We start from the raw sequence: 26,551 nt of genomic DNA, 5'->3' as shown, positions 1-26,551 counted from the left end.
TGAATATCTTTTTTCCTCCCCCCCCCTTCCTTTCATGCCATAGGTAGCCATCTGCTCCCTGGAGACACCTGCCAATAACTTTGAGAAAAATATTTGACAAAATGGGAACTCATCAGGGAATTGTTGTTAATGTATTAGTCGTCTTACTTTATGAATTAAAAGCTGTTCTGTTTTGTCCTTTTTAGATGTCCATATATGTGCTCACACTATTTAGGTCTTTAAATTTTCAGCAGTATTCTGTACACTATTCTGTAGTTTTCAGTGTACCAGTCTTTCACTTCTTTTATTAGATTTATTCCTAAATACTTTAATCCTTTTTGATGCTATTGTAAGTGAAATTTTCTTAATTTCATTTTCAGATTGTTCATTGCTAGTGTACAGAAATAAATTTATATTTGTGTGTTGATACTGTATCCTGCAACCATGCTGAACTCATCTATTAGGTCTAATAATTAATTCTTCCAGATTCCTTAGGACTTTCTACGTGTAAGGACATACCAGATGGGGACAGACGTATTTTTAATTCTTCCTTTCCAATCTGGATGTCCTTTATTGTCTTCCCTAAGTGCCCTTGGTAGAACCTGTAGAACAGTGTTAAATGGTAGATGTGAAAGTGGAAATTCTTTTCTTGTTCCTCATCTCAGGGTGAAATCATTCTGTCTTTGACCGTTAAGTGTGAGGTGTTAACCTAAAACAAGCAGTTACTTTACCAACAAATAGGGTTTGTTTGGGAACAGCAAAAAAAAAAATTGCAATTTGAGACATGCAGTCTATGGCAAACCACAGGCATGTCCAGAGAACAAAGGGAGTCTGCTTTTATGGGGAAAATGGGGAAGCTGCAGGGGTTGTTCTAAATGAAAGTTCATTGGAGGAAGGTAGAAGTTCAGGATGGTGATGGCTTCTCCTTGGTCGAGCTGTGATGTTTCTCATTGGCTGAACTGTTGCTGAGCAAGGAGAAATTCTTCCTTTGGGATAGTAATGTAGTCACTTCCTGTCTGGGAGTGCAAGGTATGCTTCTTCCTGTGGGGCATACACATGAAATTCAGGGCATGCAAATGATGGTGAGTGAGAATGCGTGAGAGCTCCCTCTACAGGTCATTCCTGACTCTAATTTTAGTTGAGGTCTCCTTTATTAATTTCCAGAGGTTACATGTGAGTTTTCTTAGATGCCCTCTATCAGGGTGGAGAAGTCCCCTTATATTCCTAATTCATTGAGTATTTTAGATCATTAAAAGGTGTTAGATTTTGTCAAATGCTCTTTCTGCATCTTTTGAGATGATCACGTGGCTTTGCTCTTTATTGCTATTATATACTACATTGATTTTTAGGTGTTAAACTGACCTTGTGTTCCTGTGATAAATCTCACTGGTCATGATGTATTGTCCTTTCTATATAGTCCTTTGCTGGATATAGCTTGCTAGTATTTTGTTGAGAATTTCTGTGTTTCTGTTCACAGTGGATATGGATTTGTTGTTTTCTTTTCCTGTAATGTCTTTTTCTGGCTTTGCCAGGGTAATACTGACTTCATAGAATAAGTTGCAAAATGTTCCTTCCTCTTTTACTTTTTAGAAGATTTGTGAAGGATTGGTATTATTTTTGTAAATGTTTACTAGAATTCTCCAGTGAAGCCATATGGGCATCGGCTTTTCTTTGTGGGCAGTTTGAAAATTAAATAAATACCTTGCAATAAGTTTAATCAGATTGTCTATTTATTCTTGAGTCAGTTTTGGTAATCTGTGTATTTCTAGCAGTTTGTCCTTTTCATCTCGGTTATCAAATTTGTTGACACACAGTTATTAGTAGTATTCCCTTGTCATACTTTTAAAAAATAAACTTTTAATTTTAGGACAGCTTTAGATTTACAGAGAAGTTGCAAAGATAGCACAGAGAGTTTCCATATATGTGCCACATCTAGTTTCCTCTGTTATTAACGTCTAATGTTAATAAAATCAAATCTAATGGTACATTTGTTATAGTCTGTAAATATTGATACATTTAAATGAAATACATACTTTATTTTTCCTTAGTTCTCACCTAGTATTCTTTTTAGCCTAATGTTTCAAAATCCTGTACAGGATACCATATCATATTTGTGTGATGTCTCCTTAGGCTCCTCTTGACCATGACAATTTCTCTGACTTTAATTGTTTTTTATTACCTCTATGAATTGAATGTTGAATTCAGTTCATATGTTGAAGCCCTAATCCCCAATTTGACTCTAGGTATTTGGAGGTATGAGGCCTTTGGGAGGTAATTAGGGTTAGATTAGGTTATCAGGGTAGAAGCCTCATGATGGAATTAATGTCCTTATAAAAAGAGGAAAAGATGCATGAGCTCTCCATCATGTGAGGACACACAGTAAGAAGGCGGCCATCAGCAAATGAGGAAGAGAGCTCTCACCAGATACTGAATCTGCCAGCACCTTGATTCTGGACCTCCCAGCCTCCAGAACTGTGAGGAAGAAATATTTGTCGTTTAAACTGCCCAGTCTATGGTATTTTGTTGTAGCAGCTCAAGCAGCGACCTCAGCACTTTAAAGGAGTAATGGTCAGATCCTTTGTGGATTATCCTTCAGTTGGGATTTGCCTGCTGTGTTTCTCGTGATTATACTGGGGTTATAGGAAGTGTCATTTTCATCACACCACATCAAGGGCACATGCCGTCAACATGGCTTATCACTGTCGATATTGACCTTGATGACCTGGCTGAGAATGTTTGCCAGATTGCTCCACTTAAAGTTACTTTTTCTCTCCCTTTCCATACTGTATTCTTTGGAATGAACTCTGTGTGCAGCCTACACTTAAGGAGTTATGTTCTACCTCCTTGAAGTTGGTGTATCTACGTAAATTATTTGGTGTTCTTCTGCATGGGAGATCTGTCTCTTCTCTCTCATTTATTATGTCATTATGGACACATGGACATTTATTTTGTATGCTGAGTTATAATCCAGTATACTTTATTGATCTTGTTGCTCATATGGTTCCAGCTTCAGCAATTGGGAGCTTTTTCAGTTGGTTCCTGTTTCCTTTGACATACCCCCATGATGATGTGTTTTGTTTCTGTTTTCAGCACTTTCTTACTTTCTGGTGTTATAAAATTTCCTAGGCTCATCTTATGTATTTTGTGTACCAGTTCTAGAACCAGTCGATTCTTCAAGGAGTTTCTTGGGTGTTAGGTGTGATTGTTACTACTGGGTTGCCTATGATCCTTCTTAATTCCTTAAGCTCAATAGTAATGTTTCCTCTTTCACTCCTGATTTTAGTAGTTTGAATCTTCTTTTTTTCTTGGTCCACCTACTTAAAGATTTGTCACTTTTGTTGATCTTTGATCTTTTCAAAGAACCAAGTTTTGGTTTTGTTATTTTCTATATTTTTTTCTATTCTCTATCACATTCATTCTGTTCTAATCTCTATAATTTCTTACTTTCTGCTTGCATTGGGTTCTTTTTGTGCTTTTTTAGTTTCTAATGGTAGTAGTTTAGGTTATTGTTTTGATATCTTTCTTCTTCTATTACTATGGGTGTTTATAGCTGTGAATTTCCTCTAAGCACTGCTTTAGCTGATTCCCATAAATTTTGCTATGGTATGTTTTCATTTTCTTTAATCTCTCTGTATTTGCTAATATCCCTTGTGATTTCTTCTTTAACCCATTGGTTATTTAGGAGTGTGTTGTTTAATTTCCACATATTTGTGAATTTCCCCAATTTCCTTCTATTATTGATTTCTAATTTCATTCCATTTTGGTTGGAAGACATATTTTTGTATAATTTCAATCCTTTTAAATTTATTAAGACTTGTTTTAGGGTCTAAAATGTGGTCCATCCTGGAGAATGTTCTGTGTTCACTTGAGAAGAATGTGCATTCCATAGTTGTTTGGTGTCATATTGTATAGACTGTTAGATCTAGTATTGTCCTCTATTTCCTTTTTGATCTTCTGCCTAGTTCTATTTTGTAATGAAAGTGGAATATTGAAGTTTCCAACATTCATTGTTTTTTTTATGTTTCAAATTTTTTATTTTTATTTTTTACATCTTTATTGGAGTATAATTGCTTTACAATGGTGTGTTACTTTCTGCTTTATAACAAAGTGAATCAGTTATACATATACATATGTTCCCATATCTCTTCCCTCTTGCGTCTCCCTCCCACCCTCCCTATCCCACCCCTCTAGGTGGTCACAAAGCACCGAGCTGACCTCCCTGTGCTATGTGGCTGCTTCCCACTAGCTATGTTTTACGTTTGGTAGTGTATATATGTCCATGCCACTCTCTGACTTAGTCACAGCTTACCCTTCCCCCTCCCCGTATCCTCAAGTCCATTCTCTAGTAGGTCTGTGTCTTTATTCCTGTCTTACCCCTAGGCTCTTCATGACATTTTTTTTTCTTAGATTCCATATATATGTGTTAGCATACGGTATTTGTCTTTCTCTTTCTGACTTACTTCACTCTGTATGACAGACTCTAGGTCCATCCACCTCACTACAAATAACTCAGTTTCGTTTCTTTTTATGGCTGAGTAACATTCCATTGTATATATGTGCCACATCTTCTTTATCCATTCATCCGATGATGGACACTTAGGTTGTTTCCTTCTCCTGGCTATTGTAAATAGAGCTGCAATGAACATTTTGGTACATGACTCTTTGAATTATGGTTTTCTCAGGGTATATGCCCAGTAGTGGGATTGCTGGGTCATATGGTACTTCTATTTGTAGTTTATTAAGGAACCTCCATACTGTTCTCCATAGTGGCTGTACCAATTCACATTCCCATCAGCAGTGTAAGAGTGTTCCCTTTTCTCCACACCCTCTCCAGCATTTATTGTTTCTAGATTTTTTGATGATGGCCATTCTGACTGGTGTGAGGTGATACCTCATTGTAGTTTTGATTTGCATTTCTCTAATGATTAATGATGTTGAGCATCCTTTCATGTGGTTGTTGCCAATCTGTATATCTTCTTTGAAGAAATGTCTATTTAGGTCTTCTGCCCATTTTTGGATTGGGTTGTTTGGTTTTTTTGTTATTGAGCTGCTTGCAAAGTTTGGAGATTAATCCTTTGTCAGTTGCTTCATTTGCAAATATTTTCTCCCATTCTGAGGGTTGTCTTTTGGTCTTGTTTATGGTTTCCTTTGCTGTGCAAAAGCTTTGAAGTTTCATTAGGTCCCATTTGTTTATTTTTGTTTTTATTTCCATTTCTCTGGGAGGTGGGTCAAAAAGGATCTTGCTGTAATTTATGTCATAGAGTGTTCTGCCTATGTTTTCCTCTAAGAGTTTCATAGTTTCTGGCCTTACATTTAAGTCTTTAATCCATTTTGAGCTTATTTTTGTGTATGGTGCTAGGGAGTGTTCTAATCTCATTCTTTTACATGTAGCTGTCCAGTTTTCCCAGCACCACTTATTGAAGAGGCTGGCAGGCGGATTCTTAACCACTGCGCCACCAGGGAAGTCCTTGCACTTGTCTTTTAATCAGAGAGAAGAAAAAGTTACAAGCAAACAGCAACACATTTGTACATACCTATGTAGTTATTTTTTTTCCTATGTAGTTACTTTTAACAGTGCTCTTTATTTCATCATGTGAATTTAAGTTAATGTAGAGTGTCCTTTCATGTCAGCCTAAAGGATGGCTTTAGTATTTTGTAAGGCAGTTCTGCTAGTGACAAATTCTCCCAGTTTTTGTTTATTTAAGAATGTCTCATTTCTCCTTCATTTTGAAGGATAGTTTTGCTGGATATAGAATTCTTGGTTGACATTCTTTTTTCCACCCACAAGTTGGAACATGTCATTCCGCAGCATTTTAGCCTCCGTGTTTCTGATGAGAAGTCAGTTGTTAATTTATTGAGGATCATTTGGACATGACAAATTGTTATTCTCTTGCTGCTTTCAAGATTCTCTGTTTGGTTTTGAGTTTGGTAGTTTGACTATGATGCATCTAGATGTGGGTCTCACTGAGTTTATTCTACTTGTAATTTGTTGAACTTTTGGATATGTAGATTAAACTTTTTCATCAGATTTGGGAAGTTTGGGGCCACTATCTCTTCAGATATCCTTTCGCCTTTTTCTCTCTCTCTCTTCTCCTCTAGGATTTCTCCAAGATGTGTTTCTTGGTATGCTTGATAGTATGGCACAGATAGTATGTCTCTGAGGCTCTGTTCATTTTCCTTCATCCCTTTTTCTTTTGCTTCTCAGACTGGATACTCTAAATTGACCTATCTTCAAGTTTGCTGGTTCTTTCTCTGCCACCTCTGATCTACTACTGAGTCCCTCTAGGGAATTTTTCATTTCAGTTATTATAATTTTCAACTCTAGAATTTCTGTTTGGTTCTTTTTTAAAAAATGATTTTAGTCTCTATTATTTTCTAGTGGTGAGACATTGTTTTATGGTTTCCTTTAGTCTTTATACATGGTTTCCTTTAATTTGAACTTATTTATAGTAGCTTATCTGAAAATCTTTGTCTAGTAAGTGCAACTTCTGGGCACCCTCAGGGACAGTTTGCATTGACTGTTTTATTTAACTCTGGCCATTTTTTCCTATTTCTTCGTATATCTCATAATTTTGTTGAAAACTAAACATTTTAAATAACATGACATGATAACTCTGAAAGCCAGACTCTTCCCTCAGGGGTTTGTGGTTGTTGCTGCTGTTGGTTTGTTGAGTGACTTTTCCTGGACTAATGCTGTAAAAAAGTGTATTCTTTCTCTTATGTGACCACTGAAGCTCTGCTTAGTTAGCTTCATGGTCATCTGATGATTGGACACAGGTTTCCTGAAGTGATTTTAACCAGTAAGTCTCCAGTCCTTTTGGTCATACGTACCAAAAGGGGCACGTGTTGGGGCACACAGTCAACACTTCAGTAGTTTACAACTTTGCTTTAGCCTTCACTTCCTGATTGCACAGAATCTCAAAGTCAGCCAGATATGAGAGATTACAACCTTCTCATGTCTTTCCTGACCATGCACACAGTCCTGCACATGAATGCGCCCTTATATTTGCAGGAATATATCAGAACTTATCAAAGCCTTCTATGGATACCTCATTCCCCACCATTTTAAAAATTTTCCTCCATTTTTCTATTGTAGTAAAATACACATAACATAAAATTTACCATCTTAGCCATTTTTAGGTGTACAGTTTAATGGTATTAAATGCATTCACATTGTTGTGCAATCATGCCAGTATTTATCCTCGTAACTCTTTTCATCTTGTTAAACTGAAACTTTATACCTGTTAAACAATAACTTCTGGGAATTCCCTGGCGGTCCAGTGATTAGGGCAGGGGGCACGGGCTCAATCCCTGCTTGGGAAACTAAGATCCTGCATGACGCATGGCGCAGCCAAAAAACAACAACAACAACAAAAAAAGAAGGTGTACTAAGTGACCTCCCTTCAAAAAAAGAAAAAACAGTAACTTCCAGTTTCCCCCTCCCCCAACCCCTGGCATTACCGTTCTACTTTCTGTCTCTGTGCTTGTGATAACTCTAAGTACATCATGTAAGTGGAGTCATACAGTATTAGTCTTCCTGTGACTGGCTCATTTCACTGAGCATACTGTCTCCCAGGTTCGTCCATGCTGTAGCATATGCCAGAATTGCCTGCCTTTTTTAAGGCTGAATAACATTCCATTGCATGGATAAAGCACATTTTGCTTATTCATTCATCTGTTGATAGACACTTGGGTAGGTTCTACATTTAACCTGTTGTGAATAATGCTGCTATGAACGTGAGTGTACAAATATCTCTTTGAGACCCTGCTTTCAGTTATTTTGGAGGTATACTCAGAATTTGAATTGCTGGGCCGTATGGTAATTCTTAATTTTTTGAGGAACCTCCGTACTATTTTCTACAGTGGATGTATCATTTTACATTGCTAACAACAGTGCACAAGGGTTCCACTTTCCCCATATCCTCACGACTACTTGTTTTCTGTTTCTTGACAGTAGTCATCCTAACGGGTGGGAATCCCCAGCATTTCTTTTTATTGTGTTTGTCCCAGCTGGTACTTGACTCAGGTACTTTTGTAGAGATTCCTATACCCTAATGCAGTAATCTTCATATGTTACAACCCCCTAAAAGAATTTTGAGAATTACCTCTGTAGAACAGATAACATATTTTGAAGTTTACATCTAAGTTTTCTTGTAATAAATATAGTTAGAAAGAATATAATTTCCTTCATGTTGTAAAAATTCCATTTAAAAATGGAACTTTTATTGTATAATCTTTAATCATTAAACAGTTGCTGCTGGTTGTTCTCAACAAATGTCCTGAGGAAAGGGCTTTTCCCAATGAGTGATCTCTGACTCAGGTCACATAGAGACAAACCCTGTGAACAGGGCTTTTCCAGGGACTTGTGAGACACGTTTAAAGATGACAGTTCTCTAAGTATGGGGCTTTTGGGTGAGCTCCAAGCCGGTTCTGCCCCCTGTAAAGCTATTTGGCTGCTCGTTTTCAAAGCTGAGGAACGGGGGAAGTTCAAACACCGTAAAACTCGCTGTTCCGAGATTCAGCTGCTTTTCTGGAATAAATGCACCGTGGATTATTGCTTGCAAACCTTTGGTTAATTTCCAGAATTCTCAAAAAGTTGATTTTTCACGACCTTTGCCAGGGTTCTCATTGCTTTTATGGAGGAACAGAGTTTTGCAGATCATGACTCCGCTGCTCTAGAAGTACTTCAAGATTCATTTAGAACAACAAATAACTTGTACTTCCCCAGCTCTTAGCTATCTTGGGTGTCTACCACTCTTTTTTGTCTCCTTGCTTTTGTCTCTTGACCAAGGAAAAGCTTCTTGTTGACAAAGGACTTTATCAGTAACATAGTGTACTCAATAGCATATTACTTTTGTAGCAACTAAGTTCTAGGTATTATTCATTCAACAAGCATTTGTCAGAAGTATCCCTTCTTCCTGAAGGGAAAGAGGGTCAAAATAGATGTGTAGGTAAATCTTTGTTTTCTAATTATAATGATCATTTTATTACTTATGTAATATTTTTAAAGGAAATAAAAGTACATTTCATTTAGAGGCCGATTCATTTTTGATTACTGACTTAATTATTTCATATTTGAGATAACTAAAAAATTTAAAGAGGTGAACCCCCTCCCCCATTTTTACTGTCCTATTGTGGGAATAACAGGTGGGGTCAGCTGTAAAATTCAATAAATATTATCAAGATAATAATGGAATGACAGTTTATTTATCTGCAAGCTTTGGGAAATAAGGAGTTGTTACATCTGTTAATTTCCCAATAATTAATGTTGTTTCTTTGGGGAAAGTGCTTGATTCTTTCCTTTCATTTACTTATTTCAAAGTAGTAGGTTAGTTCCCTGGCACCCTCCAAAAAGTAAAAAATAAAATTTTGGTTCTCATTATAAACAAATATGCATTATTTATGCATATTGGATGTGTTCCAATCCATAGCAGTTATTATCCTTATAGATGATAAATGCACAAATGTCCCATCTTCAGCTGTTGGGAGATCATTCAAACTAGTTCCTGAGTCCTTTTGATATGACCCTAACAGTCTTTGATAATTCCTTGCTTCTTAGAAGGATGAGATTCACGGGGTCATACAAGGTTCTTGACTCATATCTAGAATTAGCCATTTTGACAAGGAACCCTAGATCTTTTTTTTTTTTAATTTGTGTTAAAATGCACAGAACAGGGACTTCCCTGGTGGCGCAGTGGTTGAGTGTCTGCCTGCCAATGCAGGGGACACGGGTTTGAGCCCTGGTCCGGGAAGATCCCACATGCCACGGAGCAACTAAGCCCATGAGCCCGGGTGCCACAACTACTGAAGCCCGCACGCCTAGAGCCCATGCTCTGCAGCAAGAGAAGCAACCGCCATGAGAAGTCCTCGCACCACGATGAAGCGTCTCCCCCCCACTCGCCGCAGCTAGAGAAAGCCTGCGTGCAGCAATGAAGACCCAACGCAGCCAAAACTAACTAACTAAATAAAGAAAGAAATAAATTTTAAAAATACACAGAATATAAAATTTGCCATCTTAATCATTTTTAAATTTAGTGATATTAAATGCATTCACATTATTGTGCAGCCATCACCATTCATCCCCATAACTCTTTTTATCTTATAAAATTGAAACTCTCTACCCATTAAACAATAACTAACCATTTTCCCCTCCTCCTAAGCGCATGACTACCACCATGGGACTTTCTATGATTCTGACGACTCTGAGTACCTCATATGGTGGAGTCCTACAGTATCGTCCTTTATGGCTGACTTATTTCATCGAGCATAGTGTCCTCAAGGCCCCATGCTGTAGCAGATGCCAGAATTTTCCTCTTTAAGGCTGAATAACATTTTGCTTAGGAATTCTTTATGTATTCTGAATACAGTGGACCCTCAGTGTCCACAGGTTCTGCATCCGTGGATTCAACCAACTGTGGATAGAAAATATTCAGAATAAAAGTTACAGAAATTTTCAAAAAGTAAAACTTGAATTTGGTGTGCACTGGCCACTATTTACATTGTATTAACAACTATTTACCTAGTGTTTACATTGTATTAGGTATTATATGTCATCTAGAGTTGATTTAAGGTATGGAGGTGGGGCATGTGCGTAGGTTATATGCATACAGTGTGGCATTTTATAAGGGACTTGGGCTTCTTAGGATTCTGCTGATACAGAGGTACGACTGTATTTATCACTGTTTAAAGCCTTTTTACTCTGTGGATACTGTCCTTTGATGCACAAAATTTAGTTTTTAAGAAGTCCAATGTCTATTTTTTTAATTCTGTTACCTGTGCCTTTGGTGTCATATCGAGAACTCATTATCAAACCTCATGGACTGATACTTTTGCCCTATGTTTTTGTCTAAGAATTTTATAGTTTTAGGCCTTACATTTAGGTCATGGATCCATTTCGAGTTAATCTTTGTAATGATGTTAAGTAAGTGTCCAACTTTATTATGACAAAACTATTTTATTTTTTAAAAATATTGGCATGTGGTACTAATTTTATATTTTTACTTCCCTGTTCTATCAGATCAGACAGGTTGCCTCTAAATGAAGGAATTAGCCGGCACAATTGGTTGTCGTATAATTCTCGGTATAGTTACCAGAAATTGAAAAAGTGAATGGCTCTAATGACTGGGCAATAAATCTTCCAAGTCAAGTATTTTCCAATTCTTTGTTTTCAAAAAACTTGAAAGTGCTCCTAATTGAATTGTCAGCGAATAGTTCGTCTGAAATAATTCTAATGATAGGCTGCTCTGTGGTTACTTCTGGCCCAAGACTTGGCGAGACTCACAGGGCTGAGCATCTTTGTGCCTATCTCCTGCTTCATGTGAAAAGGCCTCTCAGTGCCGACACCACAACAACAAGAAACAGCAGAAGAATCGATGCTGCCCTTGCCTCATTTAGCAATAAATACTTTCTGTTAAAAGGTTTTTTAAATGTTTGCTTTGGAAGGCTAATAATTATTTGTCAGGTTTTATAAATGTGTCCCAACTTGATTTAATGACTGTAATGACTCAATCTAGAACCTTTTTACTGTAAAAATCTAGTTTTGTTTATTTTATATTACTTGATTCATAAATGTGATAAAATACACATACATAAAGTTTACCGTCTCAGCCATTTTTTATTGTACGTTTTAGTAGTGTTAATTACATTAACATTGTTGTGCATCCACTCCAGAACATTTTCCATTTTTCAAAACTAAAACTCTCCACCCATTAGAAACAACTTGGAAATACTTTTCACAAGGAGAGCCTTATGGCCTTGGGGAAAATGTTTAATTTCAATTTATCTAACTTTGTTGTAGAGAAGAGTGATAGGGTAATCAAGCATAAATTATTAGGATAAAATATCGGGGTTAAATTCTCTTGGAGCAGTGTAATGGAAACGAGATCAAAGAGAAAAAGGAACCTTGTTGAATTTCTTTCTTTTTTTTTTTTTTTGGCTGCGTTGGGTCTTCGTTGCGGTGCATGGGCTTCCTTTTCTCTAGTTGTGGCGAGCAGGGGTTTCTCATCCTTGTTGAATTTCTGATTGTTATAAAAGAGCTTGTTCATTCTATTTTAAAATGCGTGACAGTAGTATCAAACCACTATGGCATTTAGAGTTCACTGACTATATTTAAAAGATCATATGATAAAATATTTTTAAATGAAATATTTACAGCATGCTGGAAACTATATCCTTTGCAACTATTTATTTTTATTATGAAGAACTTAGATGCCAACTTAAAAGTATATTATCCTCTTCATAGTGGTAGGTTTTCCAAAATTCTTGAGGGGATATGTGACATTTGGAGACCACTGCATTAGGGTAGAGGGATCCCTATGAAATGCCTGAACCAACAGTGAATTTCACTGGAGACTCACCACCCCTTTAAGGTGTTCAGCATCTCACTGGACTGTGTTCCCACGGCAGGACTCACGAAAGGGTGACCGCAGAGCTTCACTCCTTCACCTATTATCCGATAATCAGACCCATAAAATGGCTCACTCCATTACCAATTTCAAATGAAGTTCAATACTTACTAAGGAAAGTTTTAAGAAAAACTTGCCTTAAATGTGCCTGACGTAGGTTAGGAAGTAAGTTACAGAACTGTATCAAAAGTCCAGCTTTAAAAAAAAAAAAAAAAAAGTCCAGCTTTCCCTGCCAGCACCCTGGTTACTTAAAGGACCCAGATCCACAGAGTAAAAGACAGAATGGGAGAAAATGTTTACAAAGCATGTATCTGATAAAGAATTATATGCATATATATATATGTGTGTGTGTGTGTGTGTGTATATATATATATATATATAGAGAGAGAGAGAGAGAGAGAGAGAGAGGGAGGGAGGGAGGGAGGGAGGAAGCACAGTGGAAGCACAGTGGTGGTTGCCAGGGTCTGGGGGGCAGGGAGATGTGTAGTTATTGCTTGACGGGTATAGGCTTTCAGTTTTACAAGATAAAGAGTTAAGGCGGATGGATGGTGGTGATGGTTGTAGAACAGTGTGAATGTACTTAATGCCACTGAACTGTACACTTAATGGTTAAGATGGTGAATGTTATGTATATTTTGCCACAATAAAAGAAAGCTTGAAAAAAATGCTTTTATCGTATCACATTTCACACCTCTCTTTGCCCAACTGTGGAACTCATTCAGCATATAAAGCATATTCAACATATAGTTGGATTGACAAAGCCAGCCTCTTTATGCAACAGAAATCAGACTTTCTGTCAGGAAAAAGCCAGAACTCATTTGCACTTCAAATTAACATGTACTTTGAGGAAAATTATTACAAGAACTGAGAAACAAATGAAACTTCATCTGAAATTAATTACCAAGTGCAGTTAGGACTAAAACATTGCAGAACTGACTTATTTAATGCATGCGGTTCCTCATTACTTAAGTTGCAGGATGCGGCATAAGTCTAGCGTGAGGGAGAAGAATGAGAGTTCCCTGGTGTCCCTTGGATGAAAGTGAGTGTGTTGTGTCCAGTTTGGGGGAATATTCAACTGGGAATTATATATATATATATATAAAAATACCCGGTTTCATTAGACATGATGAAGCTCTTCTTGTGTATTTAGTGAATAAGGCATAGACTGATGAAAACTAATTGCTCTGGAAGTCAGCATGTGTGACATATATGAGACTGGAAGGATGGTGGTTGACCGCTGTTGAAATAAGCATTCGTGATGTGACTGGATAACTGATGATGAAGAATCCCATTAACCTTGTGTTGTCTGCTCGTCTCTTGTGTCTGGAAGTTTTGCCGGCCGGGGCGTCTCCCCTGTGTGTAAGGCGTGGGGTGCGCCCTGCTCACTGTGAGCCTGCTCTTGTGAGCGCTTGGAGAAAATACTGAGAAGGAGAATGGGGCTTGTCTTTTAAGTAAAGGGGAGAGGGACCCCGTCTCAAGGGGAGGCATCTCTGGCAGCAGCAGGGGATGAAGGAGAGTGCTCCCCTGGGCCCTGGCTTGCGGAGCCAGGCTTCAGTTTCGATTAGCCATTGAAGGTGGTTTTCCCAAACTTGAAGTTTTTCGTTCCTGGGGCAGTGCAGGATGGGTGTTGTCCTTTGCTTTTTAAAAGGGAAATGGGATCTGAGGCTCTGTTTCTAAAAGATCTGTGGAGGTTGAGGTCTGAAGACTAACCCTTTAAACCTGTGGTTTTGTCTGTGTGCTTTGCAGACCAGCACCATCAGCTTCTCCTGGGAACTTGTTAAAATGCACATTCCTGGGCTGCATTCCAAATCAGGCAATTCCAGAACTCTGGGGTCCTCCAGGTGATTCTGATGCCTCCCCAAAGTTCAGAACCACTCACACCTGTATGGTTTGAGTCGCATTGCCCTTGAGTAGTTGACATAATGTCTAGATGATGTAACTATTAGTTTGTGTAAACATTAGACATTTCATTTTTGTGTATTTTGGAACCAATATAATTAGTTGTCAATTATGTACAAGGGCACAGAATCTGTCCTGCCTGATGAATAAAGGTCCCTTTGGCAAGTGCGGGACAACAGCATGTCCTGAGCCAGCAGCCTCAGGCCAAACAAACAGGCGGTGTCCTGAGATCGCGGGACAGTCCGGCCATGGGAGCTGACCCAGGGTCCTCTCCTGAGATCGCGGGACAGTCGGCCATGGGAGCTGACCCAGGGTCCTCTCCTGAGATCGCGGGACAGTCGGCCATGGGAGCTGACCCAGGGTCCTCTCCTGAGATCGCAGGACAGTCCAGCCATGGGAGCTGACCCAGGGTCCTCCCCTGGCAGGTGGCCTGGAGGTCTGCAGGCAACTCTGTGGGCATCTGAGCCAGAGCCAGGGGCTGACCGGAAGGAGGTGGGCCCTGCATGTTTCCTACAACAGGAGAGTGAATAGCATCTCTTTTGAAAAGACCTGCTCTGTCCTTTTGGCCAGTCCAGAACCCATGCTCCTGCCCCAGAGATTTGTGAAGCATCTGATCCTTTTGAAGTGCAGCCATTTGGTCTTTTTAAAAATGCAAATCATATCAAGTCGTTTCCTTCCTTAATATTACAATTGTTCCAGGACTTCCCATTGCCCTTAGGAAAGAGTGCAGAAGTTGCAGCTGGCCTTTGCTTCCCTCCCACCTTTGAGTGTCTAAGGCTGCCCCGGGCTTGTGCTGTTGCCTGGGCCTGGAGATGCGCCCCAGCGTCCTCAGAGGAGGTGAGGGTTCCCCACAAACTGAGCTCCAGCGCCTGTCCTGCACTCAAGCGAGCCGGTCCCTCCCCTCAGGGCTCGTATAGCCCCGAGGACTGGGGTGCCGTTCGCAGCTGTGTCCCAGGCCTCCTGGAGGCCCTGTAAGTGCTCCTTTGTCAGGCGAACGAGCCACAGCGCTGCTGCCCTTTCCCTGCTGTCCGCGGACCCGCTGTCTATTTCGTTGTAGTTTGGAGCCGAGTTCCGAAGGTTCTCCTTGGACCGACAAAAGCCTGGAAAGTTCGAAGACTTCTACAAGCTGGTTGTGCACACCCATCACATCTCCAACACCGAGGTGACCATCGGCTACGCGGACGTGCATGGCGACCTGCTGCCCATCAACAACGATGACAACTTCTGCAAAGCGGTCTCCAGCGCAAACCCCCTGCTCAGGGTCTTCATCCAGAAACGAGGTACCGAGGAGGCTGAGCTCGTGCTCTTGCTTGGCACTCGTTTAAGAAATAAATACAGTTTTCTATTTTGTCTGTAATTTCAGAACCATGTTATTCTGCTTTCTAGCCTTTGGTGGGAGACTAAAGAAATTAACATCTGTTTGGTCGACGTTAATTTCTTAGAAAGGCTTAACAATATTTAAGCTGCATTTTCCACCTGAAATCGTGTTGACTTATGATTTGTAAATACCGAGGAAAAATAATCTCGATATTTTCAGTATTTTAACTGGATGCATTAGCCAGTCACCCAAGAGTGAAACTTAAGGTTGTTAGTATATGTTTTCCACTGTCTTCTTAGGGTTGAAAAAAATGTTAGCTTTAGATTATAACTAGTTAACTTTTAGCTCTGAAGGCCTAGCTTTGCTGTAAGTAAGAACAATATCATTTTATGTGAGAATAAGTCACTAACACAGATTAACGGCTGAAAGGTGGGGCACCCTGCTGTGGAGTCACTTCTCAGAGCTGCGTGTTAGATTTGTTTCATCGTCTCTGAACTTGGGAGAACCCTAACATTCTACATAACATACTGAAGAAAAGAGCCACCTGCAGGCGAGGCCTGAGGTTAAAGAAAGAGGCACCTTATGATTGCCCTGGTCACGACCGTCCCTCCTTCCCTGAGCAGACCTCTGTGCCCGCAGCAAGTGCTGACCACCCCGGGGGAGCAGCATGGCGGTGGGGACGCCGTACTCGCCGTTGTGGACTTCCGGCGTAGCGCAGGAGAGAGAACGGTCTTAGCCTCTGGGGCAGTGGGGCAGCTTCACGGACACTAGAAGCCGCAGCACAGCGTGCTGGGCGGGGCGCCCTCCAGGCTGCGGGAGCCGGAGCCAGGCTTCGTAAGCGTGAGACTGCAGGAGGCCCAAGTGCGGGCCCAGGTGCCTGGCTCTCTCTCCTCCGCCCGAGTCCCGCCCTTTGCATGACGGCGTTCGAAGCGTGCTCGCCCGCCAAGCCGTCCCGAGGTTGGGAGGCCGCACATGCCGAGTGCTCAGAGCGTGCTGGCCGGCAGCCCGTGCTCTGAACACTGGCTGCTGCTGTCCTCTCGTCTGTGGTGTTGGAAGGGGGTGTGTAGCAAGGGAACGGCGGGGGATCTGCTGACCTCACTTCGGGCTGGTTCCCTGGCACTAGATCAGAAAGCTGTGCATCTGCAGCCCTGGTTTAGCCTGGGTGTCCTGCTGATGGTACTGAAAGTCAACACAGCTGTCACTTCCTCACGGTGGCCTGGGGGAACTGGCTTTCGCTTCCCTGTGGAGCTGCTGGGGCCGCGGGGAGCCTGCCGCTCCTCATGTCGTTTGGGTGCCTCTTCTCGTCCGTCCACCCTCTCGGCGAGGCCTGATCTCTATTGGCCTGTGTCCCCCCCCCCCCCCGCCCCCATCCCCTTGTCTCTATTCTGCTCTCTCTGTGTTGTATCATCAGTTGCTCCCAGGGCTGGCGCGTGGTCCAGATCCCACGTCCACAGCTCTGCCCTGGCCATCCCAGGTTGCGGCGTTGTCTCACAGGGTGCGGAAGGGTGAGTAGTGGGTGTGAAGCCCTGTGAGTGACGGATGTGCACACGGGCTCTGCCACCTGTGTAGGCAGCAGGCGTCTCTGTACTGCTGCGTTGGGAGCACCGCCGCAGGCACTCGTGCCCTTTGTGAGGGCAGCCCTAGGGATGCTTGGCGGCCTGTGCTGTCGAGTCACCGAAGCTCAGGTGAGGCGGGAAGCCGCAGGCGGGGATGTACCAGCTTCCGCGGGTCGCTCGGATGGCTTTGCTGCTCAGCTTGCTGGCTCAGGCCCTGCCTCCTGTCTTTATTATTTTCTTTTTCTCTTTCCCTTGGCCTCAGAGGAACAGCCCAGAGTTTAACTAGCTGCCTTAGGGTTTCTAGCCGTCCCGTGTTGTAAGGGTGCAGGCTTCGCCTCCAGCCCCTGCCTTTCTCTGTTAGGTGACGGCAGGGAGCCGCATTCATACCCTGCCCCCAGCACTTTCTCGCTGGCTCTACGACCCCCCACCCTAATGTTCTCATCTGTACAGTGGGAGAACCTACCTCAGGTTATTGTCAGGCTTCGAGAGGAAAATGTTCCTGATGGTCCCAAAGCCTGGCCCCTCGCTCCATCACTGGGGAGACTGGGGCTCTCCTCTCACTCTCCTCAATGGAGTCCAACTGTAAAGACTGCATCCCAGGGGGAGAGGCGAGGGCAGTTGTGTTTCCGTGGACGGCGGCAAGCAGGAGTCATCCTGGCGCCCTGCGTGTTCAGGAAGGACTCGCTAACCATGTGAGAGGGGCTGTCCGTCACGGGTGGGGCAGAGATGAGGTTCCTCTGGAGGTGACACTCAAGTCCCATGTCCTTTTCCTACAGCGTGGGTCCTGAGATTTGGGTCACAGTAATGCCATTCTCATGATCTTACTGTAACCACACCTGGTCTGTAGTTTACTTAATAACTTTCTGTACATTGATGTGTATTGTAAGAGGAAATTGTTTGACCATCACAAATGAAGAGTCATTCTTCTAATAGATGTTGAAATAGACCCACAGTGATGTTTAGGAAAATGAATTTGTTTGCCACTTACTAATCCCCTCCCCAAACCACACAAAGACACCACAGTAAAACTACAGACCAACACGCCTTATGAATATAGATGTAAAAACCCCTCAGCAAAATACTAGGATATGGAAAACATGTTTCCATGGTGGATGAATAGATAAACAGAATGTGGTATATACATCCAATGAGATATTATTCAGCCATAAAAAGGAACAAAGTACTAAAGGGTCCAGACTGCAGTATGGATGGGAAAGAATGCCAAGTGGATGAAACAGCCATGGGTTATAGGATTCCATTTATGATCTGTCCTCACCCTGTGCAGATTCTGTGTTTGTGAACTCAGTCCAGTTTGTTTGTAACCCAACATCAGTACGCAGGGCCCTTTCACAATCGTTTGCAGACGTGCACAGGTTGCCAACGCATGTTCCAGACGAGGCTAAGTAGGCACTGCTCTGCCTGCTTGTTTCAGCTCACGCTGTGAACAAGCGTGCTTTTCATGGTCTATTTAATGCCACATTTTCCACATTTTTGTACTGCTTTGTTTTGTGAAATTGTATTAAAATACATACAACATAAAATTTAGCATCATAACCATTCTTAAGTGTTCAGCTCAGTGGCATTAAATACATTCACAGCGCTGTGCAGCCGCCACCATCCGTCCCCTTTTCATCTTGTAAAACTGAATCACTCTGACTTTTAAACAGTAACTCCCCATTTCCCCTCCCCCAAACCTGGCAACCACCACTCCACTTTCTGTCTCTAGGATTTTGACAACTCTGAGTACCTCCTATAAGTGAAGTCATACAAGATTTGTCCTTTTGTGCCAGCTCATCTCACTGAGCATCACGTCCTTCAGGTTCATCCATGTTGTAGCCTGTGTCACAATTTAGTCCTCCTTCCATTCTGTGACGATACCACATTGTGCTTATCCACTCATCCGTTGATGAACGGTTGATGAACACGTGAGTTTCATCCACATTTAAGCTATCGTGAATAATGCTGCTGTGAACATGAGTGACAGATATCTCTTTGAGACCCTCTTTGAGTATAAACCCAGAAGTGGAATTTCTGGGTCACGTGGTAATTCTATTTTTGATTTTTTTTGAGGAACGCGCATACTGTTTCCCACAGTGGCTGTTCCATTTTACGTCCCCACCAACAGTGTGTAACGGTTCCAGTTTCCCCACATCCACACCAGCACTCATTGCTTTCTGGTTTTTGGATAATAGCCATCCTGATGGGTGTGAGGTGGTAGCTCATTGTAGTTTTGATTAGTGTTTCCCTGATTACTAGTGGTGTTCAGCATCTTTTCACTTGCTTAATGGCCATTCATATGTATTCTTTGGAGAAATGTCTATTCAAGTCTTTTGCCCATTTTGTACTAGGTTGTTTGTTTTTGGTTGTTGAGTTTTAGGAGTTCTGTATTTATCTGGATATTGATCCCTCATCAGATATATTATTTGCAAACATTTTCTCCCATTCTGTGGGTTGCCTTTTACTCTGTGGATTGTGTCTTTTGATGTACAAAATTTTAAATTTTTCCCAAGGTCCAATTTGTCTAATTTTTCTTTTGTTACCTGTGCCTGTGGTCTCATATCCAAGAAATCATTGCCAAATCCAATGTCATAAGACATTTGTCCTACGTATTCTTGTAAGAGTTTTATAGTTTTAGGTCTTCAGTGTAGGTTCTTGATCCATTTTGAGTTAATTTTTGTGTACGATGTTAGGTAAGGGTTCAACTTTATGCTTTTGCGTGTGGATATCCTATTTTCCAACACCATTTGTTGAAAAGAGTGTCCTTTAAACATTTAGTGGTCCTGTCACCCTTGTAAAAAATCATTTGACTATATGTGAGCGTCTATTTCCAGGCTCTCTATTCTAGCCCATCAGTCTCTATGTCTGTCTTTATCTCAGTATCACACTGTTTTGATTACTGTAGCTTTGTAATAAGTTTTAGAATCAGGAAGTGTGAGTCCTCCAGTTTTAGTCTCTTTTTTAAGATTGTTTTGGCTACTCAGAGTCCTTTGAGATTTCATATGAATTTTAGGATGGTTTTTCTATTCCTGCAAGAAAAAAAATAGCATTGGGATTTTGATAGGGATCACTTTGAATCTGTAAGATTGTTTTGGGTAATCTTGGCATTATAACAATATTAAGTCGTCCAATCCATGAACATAGGATATATTTCCATTTATTTATGTCTTTAATTTTTTTCAGTAGTGTTTTAAGGTTTCATTGTATAAGACTTTCACCTCCTTGGTTGTTAATTTCTAAATATTTTATAAATTTTGATGCTCTTATAACTGGAATTGTTATTGTAATATCCTTTTCAGATTGTTCCTTGCTTATAAATAGAAATGCCACTGATTTTATGTGTTGACTTTGAATCTTGCTACTTTGATGAATTCATTTATTAGATCTAACAGCTTCTCTGTGGAATCTTTAGGATTTTCTGCATATAAGGTCATATCATCTGTAAACAGAGATTATTTTACTTCTTCCTTTTCAGTTTGGATGCCTTTTATTTCTTTCTGTTGCCTAATTGCTATGGCTAGACTTCCTGTGCTTTGTTGAATAGAAGTGGTGAAAGCAGGCATCTATGCCTTCTTCCTGATTTTAGAGGAAAAGCTTTCAGTCTTTCACCATTGAGTATATGTCTGCTGTGGGTTTTTCACATATAGTTTATTATCTGGAGGTAGTTTCCTTCTATTTCTAATTTTGTGAAGTGTTTTTATAATGAAAGGATGTTGAATTTTGTCAGATGCTTTTTCTGCATCATTTGAGATGATCATGTGATTTTTTTCTCCCTTCATGTTGTTGATTGATTGATTTTTGTGTTTAACCATCCTTGAATTGCAGAAAAAAATCCCACTAGGTCATGGTATACAATCCTTTTACTTTGCTGCTGAATTCTGTATCCTAGTATTTTGTTGAGTATTTTTGCATCAATGTTCATAAGGAATGTTGATCTGTAATTTTCTTCTCTTGTGGTATCTTTGTCTGGCTTTGGCATCAGAGTTACGCTGGCCTCCTAGAATGAGGTGGGAAGTGTTCACTCCTCTTCAGTTTTGGGGAAAGTTTGAGAAGGATTGGTATTAGTTCTTCTTTAAATGTTTGGTAGAATTCACCACTGAAGCCATCAGGTCCAGAGCTTTTTTTTGTTGGGAGATTTTTGGTTACTTATTCAATCTCATTACTAGTTATAGGTCTATTTAGATTTTCTGTTTCTTCTTGACTTAGTCTTGGTAGGTTTTGTATTTCTAGGAATTTGTCCATTTCATCAGGGTTATCCAATTTGTTGGTGTAAAATTGTTTATATTACTCTCTTATAATCTTTATTTCTGTAGAAATGGTAGTAATGTCTCCACTGTCATTTCTTACTTTAGTAATTTGAGTCTTCACTCTTTTTTCTTAGTTTATCTAGCTAAAGATTTGCTGATTTTCTTGATCTTTTTGAAGAGCCAACATTTAGTTTCAATGATGTGTTCTACTGTTTTTCTATACTCCATTTCTTTTATTTTTGCTCTACTCTTTCCTTCCTTCTGCTAGCTTTCAGTTTAGTTTGTTCTTATTTTTCTAGTTCCTTAAGTTGTAAGTTAGGTTGTTGATTTGAGGCTTTTCTTGGTTTTTAATGCAAACATTATAGCTATAAATTTACCCTTAGCACTACTTTTGCTGCATCCCATAAGTTTTGGTATGTTTATTTTCATTTTCATTTGTCTTTAAGTATTTTCTTTCTTCCCATGTGAGTTCCTCTTTGACCCATTGGTTGTTTAAAGGTGTGTTGTTTACTTTCCACAGTTTTGTGAATTTTCCAGTTTTCTGTTTGGTTTGTAACTTCATCCCATTGTAAACAGAGAAGATTCTTTGTATGATGTCTTTTTTAAATCTTCTGTGACTTACATTGTGGCCTAACATATGGTCTGTCCTGGAAGATGTCCCATGTGCACTTGAGAAGACTGTGTATGTGGTCGTTGTTTGGTGGAGTATTCTGTGTGTGTCAGATCTATTTGGTTTATTGTATTAAGTCCTCTATTTCCTTAGTTATCTTCTGTCTGGCTTTTGTATCCATTATTGTGAGACGGGTATTTCAGTCTCCAACTATTCTTGTAGAACTGTCTGTTTCTTCAGTTCTGTCAGGCTTTGCTTCATATATTTTGATGATCTGTCATTTGGTTTATAAATGTTTATAATTGTTATATCTTCTTGCTGTATGAACCTTTTATTAGTATATAGTGTTATACTTTGTCTCTTGTAATCTTTTCTGATTTAACATCCATTTTATTTGATGTAAGTATAGCTACCCCTGCTCTATTTTGATTACTCTTTGCATAGAATATCATTTTTCATCTTTTCACTTTCAACCTGTTTGTGTCCTTGGGTCTGAGGTGAGTCTCTTGCAGACAGCCTATGGGTGGAACATATGTTTTTATCCATTCTGCCAATCTCTGTCTTTTGATTGAAGAGTTTAATCTGTTTTCATATAAGGTGATTACTGATAAGAGGGGCTTACTTCTGCCATTGTGCTATTTGTTTAGTATATGTCTTATAGTAACATATAAGACTGTCTTTTATGTTACTCATTTTCTGTAATCCTGTCTTCTTTTGTGGGTTTTATTGGTTGTGAAATGTTTAACTTCACTTCTCATTTCCTTTTGTGTATATTATACAGCTATTTTCTTTTTGGCTACCATGACAATTACATTTAACATCCTAAAGTTATAACACTGTAATTTGAATTCATACCATCTTACCTTTAGTAACATACAGAAACTCTGTTCTTTTACAGCTCTATCCCTACTACTTCTGTTGTTGATGTCACAAAATTACATCTTTTTACATTGTGTGCCCCCAGACGTAAATTAATAATTCTTTTAAGTGCATTAGACTCCTAAATTATGTAGAAAAGAAGATTTGGAGTTACAAATCAAAGTTACCTTAATATTGGCTTTACACTTATAATTGTTTTCTTTTTTTAAAGATGTGTTAATGTTTTGAACCATGTAGAAAACAAAAAGTCCAGTCTGGGGCTTCCCTGATGGCACAGTGGTTGAGAGTCCGCCTGCCGTTGCAGGGGACACGGGTTCGTGCCCCGGTCTGGGAGGATCCCACATGCCGTGGAGCGGCTGGGCCTGTGAGCCATGGCCGCTGGGCCTGCACGTCTGGAGCCTGTGCTCTGCAATGGGAGGGGCCGCAGCAGTGAGAGGCCCGCGTATAGCCACACACACAAAAAAAAAGTCCAGTCTAAAACGTTGTTACAATACTATAGCATTTATAATTACCCATATATTTAATTTTATAGAGATCTTTATTTCTCCAGTTGGCTTTGAAATTCTGTCTACTGTCCTCTCATTTCATCGCAGGACTCCCTTGAGCATTTTTTGCAGGGCAGGTCTAGTGGTAATGAACTCCCTCAGCTTTTGTATATGTTGAAATGTCTTGATTTCTCCCTCACTTTTGAAGAACAGTTTTACCGGGTATAGGATTATTCATTGACAGGTTTTTTTCTTTCCACGTTTTCAATACATTGCCCTTTGTCTACTTGCCTCCAAAGTTTCTGGTGAGAAATGTGCAGATAATCTTATTGAGGATGGCCTGCACGTGATGATTTTGCTTCTCTCTTGCTGCTTTCAAGATTCTCTATTTGTTCTTGGCTTTTGAAAGTTTGATTAAAATTTGTCTCAATGTGGGTCTTTTTGAGTTCATCTTATTTGGAATTTGCTGTGCTTCTTGAATTTTATATTCATGTCTTTATTCAAATTTGGAAAGTTTTCAGCCATTCTTCTTCAGATAGTCTGCTCTTTTCTATCTCTCTTCCTCTTCTGGGACTCCCATAATACATATGTTGGTCCTCTTGATGGTGTACCACAGGCCCCTTAGGGTATTTTCTTTCCCCCCACCCCCAATCTTTTGCTTTCTAGTCCTCAGCCTTGATGATTTACATTTCCCTATCTTCAAGTTCACTGATTCTTTCTTCTGCCTGCTCAGATCTGCCTTTGAATCCCTCGAGGGCATCTTTCAGTTCAATTATTGTACTTTTCAGCTCCAGGATTTCTTTTTGGTTTATTCTTAGGTTTTCTGTATATTTATTGATATTTCCATTTTGTTCATACTTTTTCTTTACTTTCTCCACATATTCCTAAAGTTCTTTGAGCATTTTTAGGACTGCTGTTTTAAAGTCTTTGTCTAATATATCTGCCATTAAGTCTTTTCAGGGACAGATTCGGTTGAATTATTTTCTCCTGTGAATGGGCCATACTCTCTTATTTCTTTGTATGCCTTGTGATTTTTTGTTGAACACTGGACATTTTAATCTAATAACATGGCAACTCTGGAAATCAGATTCTACCCCTCCCCCAGGGTTTGCTGGGGGTTTTGTTTTTGTTTTTGTTTTTTTTGGTTTTTTAAAATTATTGTTGTAGGCTTTCTCTGCTAAGCCATCAGCATGAGGTGTAAAATTAATAACTTCTGAGGTCTTTTCTGAGACTTCCTTGGGCACACACAGTCACTTTCTGGTTTTCGCAGTTGTTTTTCAATGTCCTAGTCTTTAATGTCTGGTTCATGAAAGGGGAAAAGAGAAAAAGGGGGGATAAAAGGGCACTCACTTTTGAAATCCCCTTCAGGTCACTTCAGCTTCTTGGGGAGGGGTTTGCAACAGTGGCGGAAAGTGTGGCGACAATGGCCACCTGCCTCTGGCTGCACCTTTGCGATCAGACGCAGCAGTCGGCATCAGAGCACAGATTCCCGGTGTTTGCAGGGCAGAGTCCTCTTTGCCCACCCTGGCTCCTGCAAGCTGCTCTAGACATACATGCAGAGCTGCCTGCTGTGTGGCTGGGGTGCGATGGGTGGGTGCTAAGACCTGAATGAACCAGAGTTGAGGGCAGTAACCTTCTAGTTCTTCCCCTTGAAGTCGTGAGCCTTCAACAGGCCTCAGATTTGCAAATTAGTTACCCCAGACAGGTCCTGTCATTGTTGTCCAGGTGGGGGGTGTCCCTGGTGCTCCCTTCTCTACCGTCATCCCAGAATTCTCCTGTGTGTGCGTGTGTGTGCGTGTGATTTCACTGTTTAACATTGCCCCAAGTGTAGTGCCAGAGTGCCGTAGGGCTTCTCTGAGCCCAGGGTGCATGGGATGTGCTTTACTTAGAAAACGCTCTTGGCCATGTGTTTGGTGTTAATGAATCAATAGTGTATATGAAATCCGGCGTCTCAACCAGAAACACACTAACGCAAGTTTATTGCTCGGTGGATGAAAATGCTGTGATCAGAGGCTCACAGGACCCTGTATTTCCTGGCAGCCATGGTTCAGTGTTCAGTAGTGCAGTGTTCATGGAGACTCTGTGAGACGTAACTGCTGTGAATAACGAGAATCAACTGTATATGAAAAGTCTAGAATGGGCAGCCTGTAGAGACAGAAGGCACATTCATGAGGGTGGGAGGTACAGGGTTTCTTTGCTGGATCATGGAAATATTCTGAAATTCGATAGTGGTGCTGGTTGCACAGCTCTGTAGATATACTAATAACCATTGAATTATGCTCTTTAAATGGGTGAACTTTATGGGATGTAAATGATATCCCAGTAAAGTTGTTAAAAATTAAAAGTATGAGATCCAAACCAGACTGTCCTGGATCTGAGTCTCGGCCCTGAGTGAAGTCATCTGGGCTCGTCTCCAGCCTTTATTTCCACACTTCAGCCATCCTCAATCCGTGTGAATACTTTGACTTTTTAACTCATTTATTTGTACAGGTTTTTTTAAAATCGTCTTTTCCCCTGGTAATAGGGACTTTTTGTTCTTCGCTGTGGCCTCAGCTGTAAGCACCACCTGCTGTCCTGACGCACGGGCTTTGGGACTCAAGACAGCGCTCAGGACACCCAAGTGGCTCCCAAGGGGCTTCCCTGGCTGCCATCCTTGAACTCATTGGGAATGTCAGTGGCAGGCACAGTAAAATTAGCAGCACCTGCAACATTGTTACCAGTAGAAATCACAGATAGCATTTTCATATCATGTGATCATATCAGCCAGAGATCTTGAATATCATTTACAGTAATCATTATTTTTAAATAGTGCGGATTGTTATTGAATGCATTAGTGAGAAGCATTTGTAGTGTTGTATCCCTCACTTGCTTTGATCATTGCCTTCAAAGTAATTGCTTTCTTTTGTCATCCCATGTCTCTTAGTTTATGCATTTAAGAACATTATTCTGGGCGGGCTTCCCTGGTGGCGCAGCGGTTGAGAGTTCGCCTGCCGATGCAGGGGACACGGGTTTGTGCCCCGGTCCGGGAAGATCCCACATGCCGCGGAGCGGCTGGGCCCGTGAGCCATGGCCGCTGAGCCTGCGCGTCCGGAGCCTGTGCTCCGCAACGGGAGAGGCCACAACAGTGAGAGGCCCGCGTACCACAAAAAAGAAAATAATAATAATAAAAGAACAAGT

At 40.7% G+C, this 26,551-nt stretch overlaps 1 protein-coding gene across 1 annotated transcript in view; it reads left to right on the top strand.

Moving 5' to 3' along the window:
- The window catches only part of PARD6G (par-6 family cell polarity regulator gamma), a 105,838-nt gene that overhangs the window by 20,296 nt on the left and 58,991 nt on the right, over positions 1-26,551 (top strand). The window contains exon 2 of the mRNA XM_030868275.3: positions 15,340-15,562. Coding sequence (XP_030724135.1) covers positions 15,340-15,562 — 223 coding nt within the window. The remainder of the gene's footprint in view (positions 1-15,339; positions 15,563-26,551) is intronic.

This window comes from Globicephala melas, chromosome 13 (assembly GCF_963455315.2).
Source record: "Globicephala melas chromosome 13, mGloMel1.2, whole genome shotgun sequence".
Classification (NCBI taxonomy): Eukaryota; Metazoa; Chordata; class Mammalia; order Artiodactyla; family Delphinidae; genus Globicephala; species Globicephala melas.
This window is presented reverse-complemented; position numbering and strand designations above follow the sequence as displayed.